General features: G+C 51.5%; 1 protein-coding gene across 1 annotated transcript in view; it reads right to left on the bottom strand.

Moving 5' to 3' along the window:
- The window catches only part of SRRM3 (serine/arginine repetitive matrix 3), a 61,564-nt gene that overhangs the window by 29,328 nt on the left and 14,471 nt on the right, over window positions 1-17,765 (bottom strand). Inside the window, exons 2-3 of the mRNA XM_049904869.1 lie at window positions 6,572-6,842; window positions 56-157 (exon numbers count right to left, since the gene is read on the bottom strand). Coding sequence (XP_049760826.1) covers window positions 56-157; window positions 6,572-6,804 — 335 coding nt within the window. The 5' untranslated portion in view covers window positions 6,805-6,842. The remainder of the gene's footprint in view (window positions 1-55; window positions 158-6,571; window positions 6,843-17,765) is intronic.

A 17,765-nucleotide genomic window follows, 5' to 3' on the forward strand; every position in this document is an offset into this window, starting at 1 on the left:
CCCTGCACCAGCCTCCCCCGCTTTCCCCCCAACACCTGCTCAGGTGAGCACTCACATGTGGCCCCCAGGCCGGTCCTCCCTGGTGAGCACTCCCTCCTTCTCCATCAGCATCTGCCGGAAAGTCCCAACCTTCTGCCGGATCTCCTCCTCCGAGTACCTATGATGGCACAGAGAGGTTAAGGGCTGCTGCCCTGGCTTTAGTTCTCTCCCTGCCTGCTCTCCACCCCATCCACCTCTCAGCCTGTGGTCACAAGTGCACCTTCCAGGTTGTCTAAGGTCAGAGACCCAAGCAAGGCTCTTAGCACTGAGGAAGCTCTAGGCCTACCTGTTTTGCACCAAGCCAAACCAACCAACCAACCCACCCACCCACCCACCCACCCAACCCAACCCAACCTACCCAACCCAACCCAACCAACTAACCAAATGAACAAATAAACAATCAAAAAGGAAGAACTATTCCCAGAGGTGGGAGGATACCCAGGTGGCGCTGAGCTCCCCCTCTTGCCCCTTCCCCACCCCCAGGGCAGGCCTCCCTTTGACTTGGAGGCTGGAGTCACTCTCTGTGACATTCAAGTGAGAAGCCTGGCCTTGACTCATACATGACCTTTTCTGCTGCCCTGGCCTCGTTGACATTTGATCCTCACAACGGCCTTGGGAGGTGTTATGGTTGAATTGGTCCCCCAAAAAGTTATGTTGAAGTCCTAACCACTGTACCTGTAAAAATGACCCTGTTTGGAAATAGGTGTTTTCTTTTTTTATGTTAATGAAGAGTAGGGTGGGTTCTAAACCTCATCCCTTCTGAGGGGGGTCTTATAAAAAGAGCAGAATAGACACAGACACACACAGAGGGGAGGCAGACACCATGTGAAGATACATCTATAAGCAGCCAAGAAACACCAAGAAATGCCAGGGCTACAGGAGATAAGAGACAAAGAAGGACCCTCCCTTAGAGCCAATGTTCTGAATTTGGACTTGCAGCCTCCTGAACAATGAGAAATATATTTCTGTTCTTTAAAGCCACCCACCCGTGGTCTTTTGTTATGGCAGCCCCGGGAAACTAGGACAGGAAGTAATCAAAGCATCCTTACCTCTGCAAGGTCAAAGTGCCAAGTGACTTGTCTGGGGTCTCATTGGTTGATCCATTGCTTACCTCTGCATTGACTTAGGGCGTGGGGTGGGGGGTAGATGAAGTCTGGGCCTTGAATGGAAGCTCCAGACCTTCTACTCCTCCTTGCCCTCCTTTCCTGAGTCTCAGGCTGGGGACCACAGATCTGGCATTATCTACTCCTCATCCTTGCTCCTACACTCCAGAGTCAAGTCTTGTCTTCTTTCACTGCATCACTGTGACAACTCCTGCCTCAGCCTCCCAAACCCCCTGGCAACTTCCCCACCAGCCTGACTTTAAAGACATTTGCTCAGCCCCTTGCCCTGCGCCTAGCACAAAGCTGGTGTCCAGTGGCTGTTGCTGAATGACTCCCTAGACTCTTCTGTCTCCCTTTCCTGGGCTGCAGGTCATTGTCCTTGACAGAAGGCATGGTGGCAAATTAGGGACAGGGTCCTATCTTGCCTTTGTCATTTGCTCACTCTCTCTGTCCCCACTGCAGGCTCAACCTCCCCACCCTGCCTGTGTGTGAAAATGGGATCCTGTCTATTTTCTCCCTCCCTCCTTCCCTCCCTTCCTTCAACAAGCATTCACAGACTGACCCACCCTTTTTGGAGTGCAATTTGCCAATTCCTTTCAAAAGTCTTAAAAAAAATGAATAGCTCTTTTGACTCACAAATGAACTTCTAGGTTTACCCTATGAAAATAATCATGCCTGAGCACAAAGCTTTGACTCATTGGATGTTTACAGCAGGCCTGATACCCTCCGACCAGGTTAGGTGCCAGCGTTTGTGTTTCCATAGCAACCTGTACCTCCCAGATCCTGACAGGTAGTTCATGCTTTAGTGATTATGTGTTGACTTGTCTGGATCCTGTGCTGGTCTGGGAATCCCCGAGGGAATTGTTCTGGTGTACTGCTGCCTCCTCAGCACCTGGCACTGTGCCGGCCACATTGCGAGTGACTGAGTAACTGGTGATGCAAAGGCACGAAGAGTTTGAAGGTTGGATTTTCGTTTTGGAAAGATGACTCTTGTGGTTGTGTGGCTGGAGGAGAGGGGCTGGAGGCAGGGAGGCCTGCATTAGGTTACAGCAAAAGTTCTGGTAGGAAAGGATACAGTCAGAACTAGACAGTAGCCCTAAATATGGGCAGGAAGGAACTGACTAAAAAGCATCCAGGAGGGAGAATGGCTGATACCTACTGAATATGTTGGGACGTTTGAGGGGAGCATCACCGCACTCGCTTCTTACCTGCATGTCCCCATGGCTACCCCTGACCCCCATCTAAGGCTCTGACTCTGCAAATTTAGGCTCCCTTGTAGCCCACCTTGGGGATGGCTGGGTTCTCCTCCCATCTCCTCCAAACCCCATCTCCACCCCAGGGCAGTGGGTGTGGCTCAGGCCACACTGTGCTGATGCCTCTAACCCAGCTTCACCAAGTCCTGGGCCCTGGATCACCACTGTCTGCCTCAGTCCCTGTTTAGCTTCAGGCTTGGGCATCCTGCCTGGAGGTCCCTTGGCCTGACTTGCCCATTGTGTGTGCCTAGCCCTCTGCTGGCTGGACAGGCCTGGGTCCAGTAAGAAGGCGTGTGTCCTCTCTGAGCAGTGGAAGCACAAAGAAACTGCTCCCCATCTCATCTCTCCCTCAGGAGACCAGTCTGCCGCTGTCACCTGCACAGAGATAAACTCCACGCAGCACAGCACAGCACAGCCCCCCACCTGGCAGACCCCTGGAAGGGGGGCAGAGGCTGGCTAAGCCAAGGGCATGGGGCCCTGGACCAGGCTGAGTCAGGGAGGAGGCAGCCAAGCTCCCATGCCTGGGGGGTCTGTAGGAGGCTATAAAGGCTGGAGGTGGGCAGAAGCCCAGGGTTTCATGAAGATCTGAAGATGCACATGTGCGAGGGGGAGGCGAGGGGGTGGCGCTAAGGCTTGTCTCCCTCTGGGGAGGGAGAGGTGGATTGAGGGGGTAGACCATTTTAAAAGAGACTCCTGGAGTAGAAAATGTTTAACTCTGTTTTTGCCCAGGGCCCAAGGCTTCCTTGATAACCACTTCCTTGGTCATTAATCTGATCCTCACCCCAGCTCTGTGAGGGCTGAGTGGGATTCTTATTCCCATTTTACAGATGGGGAAACACAACAAGGAGAGAAGGGCTCACAGCCCCAAGCCATGCTCTGTCTATCTGGCCTGTGTCCCCACAGAAAGTGGCGTGGAAAGACAGGGTGCGTGGGGATGTCTGGAGCTGAGGTGGGGCATCGTGTCATGTAAATTGTGGGCTCTGCCGCAGCCCCACCCTCCATGACTGTAGGGTGTGTGCAGAGGCTCCCTGGGAAGGTGACTCCAAGTGCAGTGTCAATCCTCAATGAATTAGCCGGCCGTCCGACAATGTTAAGGAGAGGGATTGCTATTCAATAGGCCCAGAAGGATGTCTGTTCCTATGACTGGTGTGAATATTTGTCAAATGCTGGAAAACATGGTCAATAAATGCAAATGAACCAGTCTTTCTAGAAATGGATATTAATGACTGGATTTTACAACAGAGCAAGGGTCCCCCTGGTTATTGAGCACTTCCTGGGGCCTGGCTGGGGGCTGGGCAGCCCCATATGTGCCTAGGTTCATGGGATGCTCAGAACAATACCAAAAGGTAGGTGCCACTGTCCCTAGATTACAGGGGACATCAAAGTGACTGTGCCTTCCACTGACCAGACAGTGGCTAAGAGGTGGGAAGCAGGTGGGGGATGGTAGCTCAGGAGCTAGCTTTGGGACTGTCTGAGGACCACCTTGAGGGCCCTGACTGAATATTTGGAGACCTAGTGAGTTCTTCCCAGAGAGATGGAGATCCTTGATGCCCAGGGGCCTTGATGCAGGGCTGGTAGAGAGAATGGGGTTGACATCAAGGACATGGCCAAATGCCATCATCTTCTGCTGAGGTTGCCTTTACCTGATAGTGACCCTCACCTGTGCAGTGAGGGGCTGGGGGCAGAGGGAGGGGCTCAGTGAGGGAGGGGCCATGGGAGTTGAGTGAAACGAGGTAGGCTGTCAGGATGGAGAGATTCAGTGAAGAACGGGCTTAGTGAGGAGACTGGTTTGGAAAGGGCTCGGTTCAATGAAAAGGGGGCTCTGTAAGGGGGAGGGGTGGTTTCTAAGAATAAAGCGCAGAAGGCTGGCCCTTGTCTGTCCTTGTCATCCCTCCTGTTCTCTCATCACACCCACCTGTCCACGTTCCCCTCACTCCTTGGGTCTCCCAAAACAACAGGGTTCACAGGTTTAATGAAAGTCCTGGGGTTCTTTCTGTGGGATGATACGCCACTCTCCACCCCTGCCCAGTCCTGCCCCTTGGGATCTCATTTCCTTTTCTCACACCCACAGCTCCTCAGAACTGATCTCCTCGACAGCTGGATGCCTCCTTGCTATCTTTCTTCAGCATCCTCCCATCCATCCACCCCACTCTGGCAAGACTCTCCCCACCGCCACCTAGTCCCCAGCTGGAGGGGAGCCTCAAGTCCCTGGCCCCTTTCTTCTTCTCACAAGTGGCTCTGCCTGGCAGCCAGCCTGGTGCCTGGTCCCAGGCTCAGCTTCGCCCTGCCTTCCTGGTCGCCTTAAGTAAGTGGTTGTCTCTGTTTGCGCCTCAGTTTCCTCTGGGCACCCCAGGAGCATGGCCCAGGTCTTGGCTGCCTCCAGGGGAGCCCAGGACAGATAAGGGTGTGGTTTGGAGGGGCTGCTGTGCACAGAACAGGGACTTCCAGCCTGGGCAGTGTCTGGCCCAGCTGTGGCTCTAGGCCCAACTGCATGTACAGGGAGTTTCCAGTTTCTCAGCTCACTGATGGCGCAGGTCTGATTGGCAGGCCCAGCTCTCCACTTTCCCTCCCTCAGCAGTCAGCCCACTAGGTTCAAAGTATTCAGGGCAGATGCAAAAGGGATCTCCTGGGACCATCAGCTCTCCTTGGAGCTGCACAATAGCGACCCTTGTTCTCTGTCTTTGCCTCCAGCTCTGTGTGTAAAGGCTGTCCTGTCTCTGCTAGACTTGGATGATAGGGCTTCCTAAACCCTTACTGACTGATGGGTGGACCGAGAGGTTGGGGATCTCTCACACGCCCTTCTTCTCAGCCTGACAAACTGCTACTCATCCTTTAAGGTCCATTCAAATGTCTTCTCCTCTGAGCTCCTGAAGCAGTTGGCCCTGTGGGTCCTCTACCGCTGATTTTAATCTGCCTCGTGGTGGAATTGATTATGAACACATTCATTTCCCTTCTTAGATAGATGCAGGGGTGGGGGTGTCTGTGAGGACAGGAAGTGACTCCAATCTGGCCCTGGGGCCCAGCATTGCCTAACACAGCTCCAACACGCTTGTGTGCTCCTGAGACTAGTTCTGAACTTGTTGTTAGTTGCCATTGACCCAAAACCCATTGCCGCTGAGTCGATTCCAACTCACAACAACCCTATGGGACAGAGCAGAATTGCCCTATGGGGTTTCCAAGGCTGTAAATCTTTATAGAAGCAGACTGCCACATCTTTCTCCTGTGGAGTGGCCGGTGGGTTTGAACAGCTGACTTTTCAGTTAGCAGCCAAGTGCTAAACCACTGTACCACCAGAGTTCCTATAAGTTGCCTCTGAGTTGGCTCCAACTCATGGAGACCTTGAACTAAAAAAAACCTGTTGCCCCATCCAGTGGATTCCGACTCATAGAGACTCTTGAACTAGACAGGGTGAAACCTGAGCTAGGTTCTGGGTGTGGCACCCAGGATTCCTTTGCTGAGCAGGCTGACCTTACATATAGGAAAGGCCCATTGCGCTTTGCTGCACTGAGTCCAGCACCAGGTTGGGAGAATCTGGACAGTTTGATCCACCCGTGTTATAGAAGGGGGAATTGAGGCCTTGTATTGTCACTGAGAAGCCTTAGTGGTACAGTGGTTAAGAGCTCCGCTACTGACCAAAAAGTCGGCAGTTCAAATCCACCAGCCGCTCCTTGGAAATCCTACAGGGCAGTTCTACTCTGTCCTATAGGGTCACTATGAGTCGGAATCGACTGGATGACAATGGGTTGGGTTTGGTTTATTGTCACTGATGGTTACATGTCTCTCTCCTCGTCTAGACTGGATGACTCTGGAGGGCAGGGACTGTGTCTGTTCTGGCCTCTGTGAATCCCAGCCCAGTTCAGAGTGTGACATAGAGCAGGCATTCAAAGACAGATTATTGAATGAATGAAGTAATAAATGAATGAAAGGTGAGCTTGGTTTGCACGGTTTCATCCCACCTGGTTCAGACTCTGGTCCCTGGTCCGGACTCTGCTCCTGGGCTCCGCCCCGTGTCCCAGCTTGGCCCTCAGGTCTCACCTGCCCAGCCCCTTCTGGCTCCTTTGGACCTACCCCTCTATCCTGACTCTCCCCCTCCCTCCCGAGCCCTACACTCTGCCTCCTATGCGGGCTGGACTCGCGGTCCCATTCCACTCCTCGCCCCTGCCGGCCGCAGCTCACCCCTGCTCCTCCATCATCTCCTGCAGCTCCATGCATTTGAGCTCCACGCGCCGCTTGCGCTCATGGTCCAGGATCTCGCGGTGCGCGCGCTTCACCAGGCCCGGCTCGGCGGCGCGCAGCTCCTCCTCGGCCCGCGGCCAGGCCCCGGAGGAAGCTCCCGGCTGCGGGAAACCATTCGAGGCATCGGGCGGGGATGGCATGCTGGCTGCCCCGTTGTTCACAGTGGAGGACATGGCGCTGGCTCCGGAGCCGCTGGTCTCGGCCGCCGGCTCTGCGGGACAGACACAAACCGGGGGCGGGATGGTTACTTCTCTGCCACCTGCTAACCTCGTCCGTGCGCGCGGGTTAATCCTGGAGATTTAAGGGTCCACCCACGGCGGCGCTAATCCGCTTCTCCTCACTCTGGAGAGGGGGGCGGGCTGAGGGAGGGTTTGCACCTTTGGGTCACACCTCAGGGTATGAGGAGGAATCAGGTACTAGGTTTTCTCCATTTGTAAAGTGGGTGGGTGCCAGCTGGACTAGTGGCTTCTAGGGCCCTTGGCTTGGAATCTTGGCACCTCAAGGGACCGTGGCAATGACCTAGGACGGCCTTCTCTGCCTTGCGGGAATGCAGGAAGACCGCCCAGTCGCAGTTAGCACGCCTCACTAACTCCTAGTCAACCAAACTGGTCTCTGGGATTGCTAGTTTATTCTTGTTTTTCCTTCAAGCTGGGCTTAAACCTGCCTCCCCTCACAGGCCCCCACCACCATCGTCCTGGCTCTGGCCTGCGGGGTCACAGACCACATATGTCAGCCTCCCTCATTCCCCTTCCATTGTCCTGGCTCTGGCCTGTGGGCTCACAGACCACATGTGTCAGCCTCCCTCATTCCCCTTCCATTGTCCTGGCTCTGGCCTATGGCTCACAGACCACATGTTTCAGCCTCCCTCATTCCCCCTCCATTGTCCTGGCTCTGGCCTATGGCTCACAGACCACATGTGTCAGCCTCCCTCATTCCCCCTCCATTGTCCTGGCTCTGGCCTATGGCTCACAGACCACATGTGTCAGCCTCCCTCATTCCCCCTCCATTGTCCTGGCTCTGGCCTATGGCTCACAGACCACGTGTGTCAGCCTCCCTCATTCCCCCTCCATTGTCCTGGCTCTGGCCTATGGCTCACAGACCACGTGTGTCAGCCTCCCTCATTCCCCCTCCATTGTCCTGGCTCTGGCCTATTGCTCACAGACCACATGTGTCAGCCTCCCTCATTCCCCTTCCATTGTCCTGGCTCTGGCCTATGGCTCACAGACCACATGTGTCAGCCTCCCTCATTCCCCCTCCATTGTCCTGGCTCTGGCCTATGGCTCACAGACCACATGTGTCGGCCTCCCTCCTTCCCCTTCCATTGTCCTGGCTCTGGCCTATGGCTCACAGACCACATGTGTCAGCCTCCCTCATTCCCCCTCCATTTTCCTGGCTCTGGCCTATGGCTCACAGACCACGTGTGTCAGCCTCCCTCATTCCCCTTCCATTGTCCTGGCTCTGGCCTATGGCTCACAGACCACGTGTGTCAGCCTCCCTCATTCTCCGTCCATTGTCCTGGCTCTGGTCTGTGGGGTCACAGACCACATGTGTCAGCCTCCCTCATTCCCCTTCCATTGCCCTGGCTCTGGCCTATGGCTCACAGACCACATGTGCCCCACCTTCCTGTCTGCCCCCAGGGCTGCCCTGCAGAGATGGGAAGATGGGGCCTTCACTAGGTGCAATTCCATTTTCACCCCAGGTGCAGGTTCCACTTTCTACTTTGATCTGGCCAGTTTCTCCAAAGCCAACTTTCCAGGTGAGGATCTAACCCAGACTGAAGCCCACGAGACTATCCCCATCCTTGTTCTGGAAACACTTTGTTCTGATGATATGGCCAAAGGTAGTATTGACATTAACTTTGCAGGTAGTCACATCCTTCTGCAGGTTTGGAGTGGGGTGGGCGGTCCACACGGCTTGGTAGGTAAGAAGTCCTGGCCCCACACTAGGCACAAAGTAGAGGACCAGAACACACACACACATACCAAGGATCTCCGTCTTCACAGGAAGGAGGCACCTCCTGAGCTATTTCCATTTCCTTTCTCCAAGGCTCTGCTAGTTGCTAAGCAACAGGGAGGCCTCCTTCCCAGGGAGTGGGATGGGAAGGAGGGAAGGGGTGGATGGAGATGGAAAGAGAAGAGGGGTCAGATATGTCTGGGCACCCTGGATGAGTTCCTCCCTACAACCGTTCCCTTAGCACACACTCCCCTGCTGGCCTCAGAGTGATGGGGTAGGGCTCTTCAGAGCCCCACAAACTGAAAGGCATAGAGAGAAAGGGACCAGGAGAGACACGAGTGATGGGATGACAGTGGTGATGAGAACATAAGTTCCTTTCACATGACCATCCCCAAGAGCCCCGAGTCCCTGGGATCTAGGCCAGGCTTTTCCAGTGCTTGCTGTGTGACCCTGAGGAAGTCACTGCCCCTCTCTGAGCCTCTGGAGCATCATCCACGTTCTTCAGGAGAGGGAGCAGCAGCTCCTGGGGGTCTATAGACAAAAGCTGCCCTTCTAATCCCTCTCTCAGGACCCTCTCCACCTCCAAACCCTGTTGGCTGGCTTCCTACCTCTGTCCCTAGCCAGCCCAGCACCCCCAGCTCCAGCAGCGTTCCTCCTGGGATGCTTCACAACCATCACCCACTCACCATGCCCCAAACACCTACCTTGGTCACGTGCCTGGCTCAGGGGTGATCCCTGCATCTGCAGGTCACTAGAACCAGAGACATGTATGGGATATGGGAGACTCTCTTTGCCCTCACCCACAGAAGGTCACTTGTCATGAAGTTTGGTCTCTTATCCCTCTTCTCAACATCACTGACATCTGTTCATATTCTCTCACTTGTTACCACCTTAATCTAAGCCCTGTCCTCTCACTCTGGTCTCCTCCCTCCCCTCAGGCCTCTTTCTGTCCATCCTCCGTTAGCAATCTGGGAGATTGGTCCAGGAGCAAACCAGACTGTGTCATACCCTGATTAACAGTTTCCAGTGGCTTTCTGTCACCTTGCCTTGAAGTGGTGATATGACTCTGCCTCCCAGTCTAGCCTCATCCCCTACCACTTGCCACCCTACACACATTCATCTGTCTTGCCTCCAGGCCTTTCTACTGGCTGCTCCCTTTCCCTGGGATATTCTTCACCTGATTCCTACTTGTCTTCAAAGTCCCTGCTCATAGGCATCATCACCTTCCAGAAGCCTTCCCTCACCACTCTGGCTGGTGCTACCCTCCCAATGCTCTTGCTACTCACTGTTTGTCATTGGGGGTTTGCAATCTGGCTCCCCCTTTGGCTGAGGGCAGATTAGTGTTTGACCTCTAGTGCCAACAAAGTGCCTAATCCCTGTGAAGTTCAATGCACTGGTTGAACTAATGAAAGACAACTAAAGAGGAGGTGGGATGAAGGAAAATATGACACGGTCCTAAATGTAGTTTGCGAGACCCTTCACATTCTGCCTTATGCTCTCCTGTAACTTTATCCCTTGCCACACCCCATCCTGTAACAACATCCAGCTCCTCAGCCTTGGTCATTGTTCTGGGTTGAACTGTGTCCCCCCAAAGGATATGTTGAAGTCCTAACCCCCAGTATGGTGAACGTGACCTTATCTGGAAACAGGTCACTACAGATGTAATTAGTTAAGATGAGGTTATTAGAGTGGGTTCTAATCTCTTTATGACTGTGTCCTTATAAAAAAGAGGAAGAGAGACACACGTGGATGACAGCCATCTGAAGACGAAAGCAGGGATTGGTGTGATGTTGCCACAAGCCAAGGAACACCTGGGGCTACCAGCAGCAAGAAGGGACAAGGAAGGATCCTCCCTTAGAGATTTCAGAGAGACCATGGCTCTAATGATACCCTAAATTTAGACGTCTAGCCTCTAGAATTGTGAGAAAATAAATTTCTGTTTTAAGCCACCCACTTTGTGGTAATTTGCTCCAGAAGCCCGAGGAAACAAAGACAGTCACTGTTCTCCAAACATGCCCCCTCATGCCTCTGTGCCCTCGTCCATGCTGTTCCCCTTTGCTGGAATTCAGTTTCCCTTCCCCACCTAGTGTATTCAGAAGTTCTCCCTAAAACTTTGACTCATCCTTTAGGACCCAAATGCTGCCTCCCCTGAGAAGCCTTCCCCTCTTCTGGGGAAGGATGAGTCATTCCCTCCTTGTCCTTCCGCACCTTTTGTCCAGATTTCGTTAATATGACATTCAGATTGTCTGCCTTCCCTTTGAGACTATGAGCCCTTTAAGGGGAAGAGACCACCCCTTCCTCTCTGGCACTGGAGGCAGACAGAGGGTTGGGGACAAAATGCTAAGGCCCCAGCCAGAGCCCCTGCAGCCAGATGCTGAGCAATGCTGCTCTGCAAGCCTTCTTTCTGACCTGGGCCAGAGTTCCTTGAGGGCAGGGGAGGGGGAGCTGGCAGGAGCAGCTCTGAATGAACTCAGATCTCCAGGTTCCCAAGAAATTCTACCCCCAGCACTGGAGGAATTCCTGGGTAAGACTGTTAGACTGCTGGGGGCATTCTTTGCAGAAATGACTGAGGAGGAAAGGAGAAGGGTGTAAGATAGGAGGGAGCAGATGCAGCCTGGATTTTCACTAAGACAGATGGTGGATTGTACCGCTATCACCTGACGAGTGGAAAGGGAGCCAGGCAGGACTCTGAGGCAGGTTATTAAAAGGATGCCCTCTGAGCCCCTAGAGGAGGGAGCAGTAACCACAAGGCACTGGTGCTGGTCCCCTAGGAGCGAGCCTGTGCCTACTACCCCACTTCCTTCCAAGTCACGGTTGCAGGGCTAGCAGACCAGGGGCTGCTGCAGGCCCAAGGTCTCTCAATAAGGTATCTGACATTATCTTTTACACAATCCTCGTGAGATTTCAGAAGGAGAAGGAGACATTGTACTGGTGGCTACTGATATTCTACTGGTGTAATTGGTTGATTGATTGATCTATGCTCAAAGGGAGCTGATTAATGGGTCAATGTCATAGTAGATGGAGGTATTCAGTGGGGGACCGCATGGCTCTATCCTCAGCCATGTCTGGTCCAGTGTGTTCACCATGGACCAAATAGGGACATTGGGAGCCTGATGATGAGATTCACCAAGGACACAACCTAGAAGGGTTCAGAAATATAGATGCAGGACCCAAAGGACTCAACAGGCTGGAAGTTGGAAGGAAACGAAGAAGGTAAAAACAGTATAGTGAGAAATGCCACATTCTGAAGCTCAGTCCAAACTAACTTTCTAAAATTGGAACGGGGTAGACATAGTTTACCAGCAGCATATTTAGGGAATTTTTTCAGGAGTTTTAAATAATCACAGACTCAATTTGAGTCATACCATGGTGTGGCTGTCAAAAAGTACATGTCACCCGAAAGAGCTGAAAGCAGGAACACAAATAGGTACTTGTATATCAGTGTGCACGGCACCACTATTCACAACAGACAAAAGATGGAGACAGCCTAAATGTCCACCAACAGACAGATAAACAGAATGTAGTATATACAGCCAACAGACTATTATTCAGCCATAAAGAGAAATGAAGTCCTGATACATGCTACAACAAGGATGAACCTTGAAAACATGATACTGACTGAAATAGGTTAATCACAAAAAGGACAAATATTACATGATCCCACTTCTAGGAAATATCTAGACTAGGCAAATGTATAGAGACCTAAATTTGTTAGTGGTTACCAGGGGTGGGCAAGAGGGAGGAAGAAAGGGAGAGTCTTGGCTTAGGGGACACCGATCTTCTGTTAAGGGTGATGCTGGAGAAGTCTAAAAATGGACAACACGATGAATGTAATTGATGTCACTGAACTGTGCATGTAAAAAAGTTTGAAATGGCAAACGTTTTGTTATATGTGTATTTACCACAATAAAACACGCAAAAAAACCCCTATAACATAGTGAATATAATTGATGTCACTGAATTGGACAGTAAAAAAATGTTGAAAATGTTTTGTTATATATCTATTTACCACAATAAGGAATACAAAACTAGTGCATGTCATCTTAGGCTGTATCACCAAAAATATGATGTCATAATGGGGAGATGATAAGTTTATACAGGCTGTCGGAATCCCTATCTTCAAATACTGAAGGATTGTGGAGGATTTAGACCAAACGGGGTTGAACCTGCTGGGAAGTGTGTTAAAAGCGGAGACCTTTAGCTAGGCTTGCCAGATTTAGCAAATAAAAATACAGGATGCCTGGTTAAATTACAATTTTATGCACTATTTGGGACATACTTATACTAAAGTTTTATTGGTTGTTTATCTGAAATTCAAATTTAACTGGGGAAGTGGTAGGGCATCCAGTCTTTTATATGTCAATCCTAGCTGGGACCCACCCCAGACCGACTGATTCAAAATCTCTGGGGCTGAGGTTGGTCACATTCCCCAGGTGTTTTTGATACAACTCATCTGTAGACCAGGAATTGGGAGCTGGTGGGCTCAAATTTTATTGGACATCAGAATTACCTGACAGTGAAACATAGATTGCTTAAAGGCAGATGCCTGGGTCCCCTCCCTCCCCCGAATTCCTGATTCAGGACATCGGGGGTGGGGCCTGTAAGTTTGAATTTCTAACAATTCCCAAGTGATGCTGATGCGGCTGGTCCATGGACCACACTTGGAGAGCAAGGGCCTAGCCAACCTGGGTGGCTCCAGAAGACAAAGCCAGGACTCCTGCAGGGAAGCTGTCTAGAGGCAACTTCAGCTCAGCTTAAGAAAGTAATTATTTTTAAACAATGAAAACTTTAGAAAGTAAAAAACCAGCAGTCCGTCCCAGGATGAGTGAGCTCCCCATTACAGGAGCTAGACAAACAAGAGATAGGCATTATATTCACTCAACAAACACTGCCCTAGCGTCTACCCTGGGAGAGTCCTATGAAAGGCTGGGGATTTAGAGATGAACAAGATCCCATCCTGGCCCTCTGGGAGCTCAGCAGGTAAAAAGCAGTGTAGTGAGATGAAAGAGAACTTGTTGAGCTCAGTGGGTACGGAGGTTGTGTTTGAGGTGATAAAAAAGTTTCGAAGCTAGATAGAGGTGATGGTTGCCCAATTTTGTGAATATAATTCATGTCATTGAATTACACACTTAAAAATGGTCAAAATGACAAATTTTATGTTATATATATTATACCACAAGAAAATTTTAAAAAAGAGAGAGGGAGAGAACTTGAGAAGCAATGGAAGCCCAAAAATGTCTGTAGCACTGCCTGGTTGGTTGGGGCAGGCTTCCCAGCAATGGGGTGGGGTGGTTAGGAGACAGGGAGACCAGAGCATGTGAGGCCTAGACTAAGATTCAAGAGCTAAATGGTTAGATTTGGCAGGACCTGTGACTATAGGGCCACCTACTGTTTGATGGGGAACATGGAAGGTGTTATGGATTGTATCCTCCCAAAAATGTGTCATAAATCCTAACCCCTATACTTGTAGTTGGATCCTTGGTGGCACAGTGGTTAAACATTTGGATGCTAACCAAAAGGTCTGCAGTGTGAATCCACCAGCCACTCCTTAGAAACTTTATGGAGCAGTTCTACTCTGTCCTATAGGGTTGCTATGAGTCCGCATCCATTCGATGGCAGTGGGTTTGCTGTTTTGGTTTATACCTGTGGTTAGAATCCTATATGGAAGGGGTTTTCTTTGTTAGGTTAATGAGGCAGTATTAATGTAGGGTGTATCTTAAGTCAATTTCTTTTGAGATATAGAAGACATTAAACAAGCAACGAGAAGCAGAGATGGGGAAGACAGATGCCAAGCCACATGAAGATTGCTGTGGAACAGAAAAGACAAGGACTTTCCTCCACAGCCAACAGGGAGAAAAAGCCTTCCCCTAGAGCCAGAACCCTGAATTCAGACTTCTAGCCTGCTAAATTGTGAGAAAATAAATTTCCATTTGTTAAAGCCACGTCTTGTGGTATTTCTGTTATAACAACACTAGATAACCAAGACAGAGGGTGAATTGAGGATGTGTTGAGGGTGAAGGGCCTGTGGGGATCAAGGAGGCAGACAGGGTCATAACCTTAACCCTACCCCTAATCCTAACGCTAGCCTGTCTTGGTCCTTGCTGACTTTGACACTGCAAGTCTTTCCCCTACTGTTGATTGGCTGCGCAACCCTGAACAAATCCCTCCTCCTCTCTGGGGCCTGATTTTTCCACTGGACAATGAGGGAGCTGTATTCAAAGAACCCACAGGTCATTTTCTCCTCTGGAAAGGAAACTTCTACCTACCCACTGCCTGCTGGTATAGCCAGTGTCTAGAGCTACACCAGGGCTCAGCCTCACTGCTGTCCCCATCACTGGGTCAGGTCCCAAGGGCAAGCCCAGATGCTGGAGCCAGCCAAACACAGTGCAGATTAAGTCATGTAGCTCTAATTTAATGCCTACTGATGGGGAGCACCCCCTCTTTTGCCAGCTAGAAAACAGTTGAAGGGTTAGAGCCCTGATATCCAAGGCTCATGGCTGGGCCCCTGGGCTAGCCTCCCCATCCTCAGGCTGAAACCTGGGTTCTTGAGCAGGCCTGGCCATAGGTAGGGTAGACCACACACTGGCTGCTGGTGCCTGCCAGTCCAGCTGTGCTGGTGGAGACTAATTGAAGGTGAAACAGCCCATCTGTACTGCTGGGTCCAGTCTACTCCAGAAACTCTGCTGCTGACAGGCATAGAGGCCTCTCAGCTAATGAGGTCATCATTCAGCCCGGCTCAGAGGAGGAGGCTGCTCAGATCAGTGGTGGCCTGGGGTGAGTCTGGGGAGGAGGGACCAGGCTGTAGTGAGCAGGGGACCACATATGGGTCTGAGGGAACACCCTGCCCTACCCTGGGGAGCCCTGGTTTGAGGGGGAGACAGGGCTGTATTCTTTGCGAACTTATGAGCTGAGTGACTCTGGGCATGGGACTTAAACTCTCTGTGCCTCAGTTTCCTTACCTGTAACATGGGACTAACAAAAGCACCCTCCTCATAGGTTTATTGTAAAAGACGAAGGCATGTGAAATGTTAGCATAGTGCCCGGCATGCAATGAGCATTTCAGAACTGATACTGATGGTCATTATTTGTCTGCGATGACCATCTTGATTTGAACGTAGTGTGTGTGAGAGGTCCCTAGACATCCAGGTGAAGATGTCAAAGAGGCCTCAGATCATAAGTCTAGGGCTCAGGAGGGTGAAATCTGTGCCCTGGTTTGGGAGTCATCCTTGTATAGCTGGAGACTGCAACTGGAGAGTGAACAAGATTGTTGGTTGTCTGGGGTGGCATGGAGGAAGAGAAGGAGAGGGCAGAGGTCGGCGCCCAGGGCAGGGGCTGGGGGGTAGTAAGTGGGCATCTTTTGGAGGACCTCGCTGGGATGACCTGGGCCACTTTTTCCTTTACTCCTGCTGGCCTCAGCAAACTCCTTCTTCCTCCCCTCCCTCCTCCCACTTTACCTTCACCCCTATCTCACTAGCAGCACCTTGGGCCTCCAGCACCGTGGACAGCACCCACTTCCCTAGCTCTGGGCCGCCTCTGCTCCCATTCTCCTGGGGTGTCCTTTTCCTGCTTCTGCCAGAGACCTACCTCCCCAACTATAATGGTGATACTCAGGGCCTCCACACCCCTCAAAGTTACACGTTCCCACGACTTCAGATATGCTCATCTGTGGTCACACACAATGGAACAACCTTCTTGCACAAATGTCTTTCTACTGTCCCCCACTGGTCTCAGAAAAGGGGGCGGTGGTGGACAAGGCACACTGTATGTGGAATCAGAAAACTGGAGCTTGAATTCTGGCTCTACCACTTCTGCCTAGGTGATCAGGGCAAGTTGTTAAGTCTTCTGAGCCTCAGTTTTCTCATCTGTAAAATGGAGACCATACTCTCTACCTCTTAGTGTGGTGAGATCATTCATTCTTTGATTCTTTCAGTGACAAGCTTGTCATGAAGATAGATTCTGACCCTCCCTCCCAAGTGCTGCGGAGGTGTCTACCTTTGCCTGGGATGGTCAGGGAAGGCTTCACAAAGGGAATGATGTTTGAAATGGCTGTTTGAATGTTGTCTCTTCTTCTCGTAAGGAAAGGGGAATCCAGGCGGGGGGGCAGCATAGACTAAGGGGCAGGGGCATGGCAGGGCCCAGGGACCTGGGATAAGAGGGCTAGGGTGGACTGGGATGCATGATGTAGAAAGCTGCATTCCCTGAAGGTGGGGGCTGCGAACACAGGATCAGACCTTCCAGAGAAAAAGCCCAGTGTGAGGGGAGGGAGTAGGGAGGGGCATGCCTCCTCCCAAATTTCCTGGAAGAAATAATTCTTTGTAACTCTCAGAAACGTGACAGAACTGACAAATATGCATGAGACTGGGCACTTAGGTTGTAAAACTAAGTCCAGGTCTTTGTAAAGATTTATTAAGGTATTTTATCAGGCTAGAAAAGAAACGCCATCTCCGTGGTGTTCAAGGAATCTAGGTGTGGCCCCCACAATGCCCTAGCATTGAGGCCAGGCGGCACCCATGGCACTAACACATTCCCTAGAGGACTGGAGGGAGGGGCCAACCTCTCTCCTGTCAGCCTCCCCCTTCCCTGTGGGGACCCTTCTCTACATCTCCAGCCAGTGAGTTGGATCACGAGGTGGGTGGCCCAAAGGTAATAAGGCGGTGGCTAGGACAAACCAGAAACCCTTCTTTGTGCCCAAGGGCAGGCCAGGTGAGTAAGGGCCACATGATCAGGAGGTAGTCTCTCAGCCTCTAGGCAGGAGTGAGTCCCTCATTCACATTACAACTATTGAGTTAATGGCCACTCTGAATCCCATCAGATGACAACAGAGAAATGCAGGGAGTGGAGCACAGACTGATGGTTATAATGCAACAAGATAAATGCTGTGATGGGGGACATGTGGCAGAGCCTCTAATGAGCTGGGGTATGAGGGGAGGAGATTAGCCAGGAGGAGTTCCTGGAGGAGAGATCTTGAAGCATTAACTAGGTGTTGGTGGGACAAAAAAGGGGAGAAAGGATGTCCTGGGCAGAGGGTGTGGGGCATGTGGGAAGAAGGCTTGGAAGGGACAGAGGGAAGAGTATGAACTTGTGTAGGGCTGAGCACAGTGGGCCAGGAAGGGAGCAAAGGCCAGGCCTTCAGGACCAGGCTGAAGAACTAGGATTGTACCCTGTAGGCAAGAGGGAGTGA

Source organism: Elephas maximus, chromosome 12 (assembly GCF_024166365.1).
Source record: "Elephas maximus indicus isolate mEleMax1 chromosome 12, mEleMax1 primary haplotype, whole genome shotgun sequence".
NCBI classification, from domain to species: Eukaryota; Metazoa; Chordata; class Mammalia; order Proboscidea; family Elephantidae; genus Elephas; species Elephas maximus.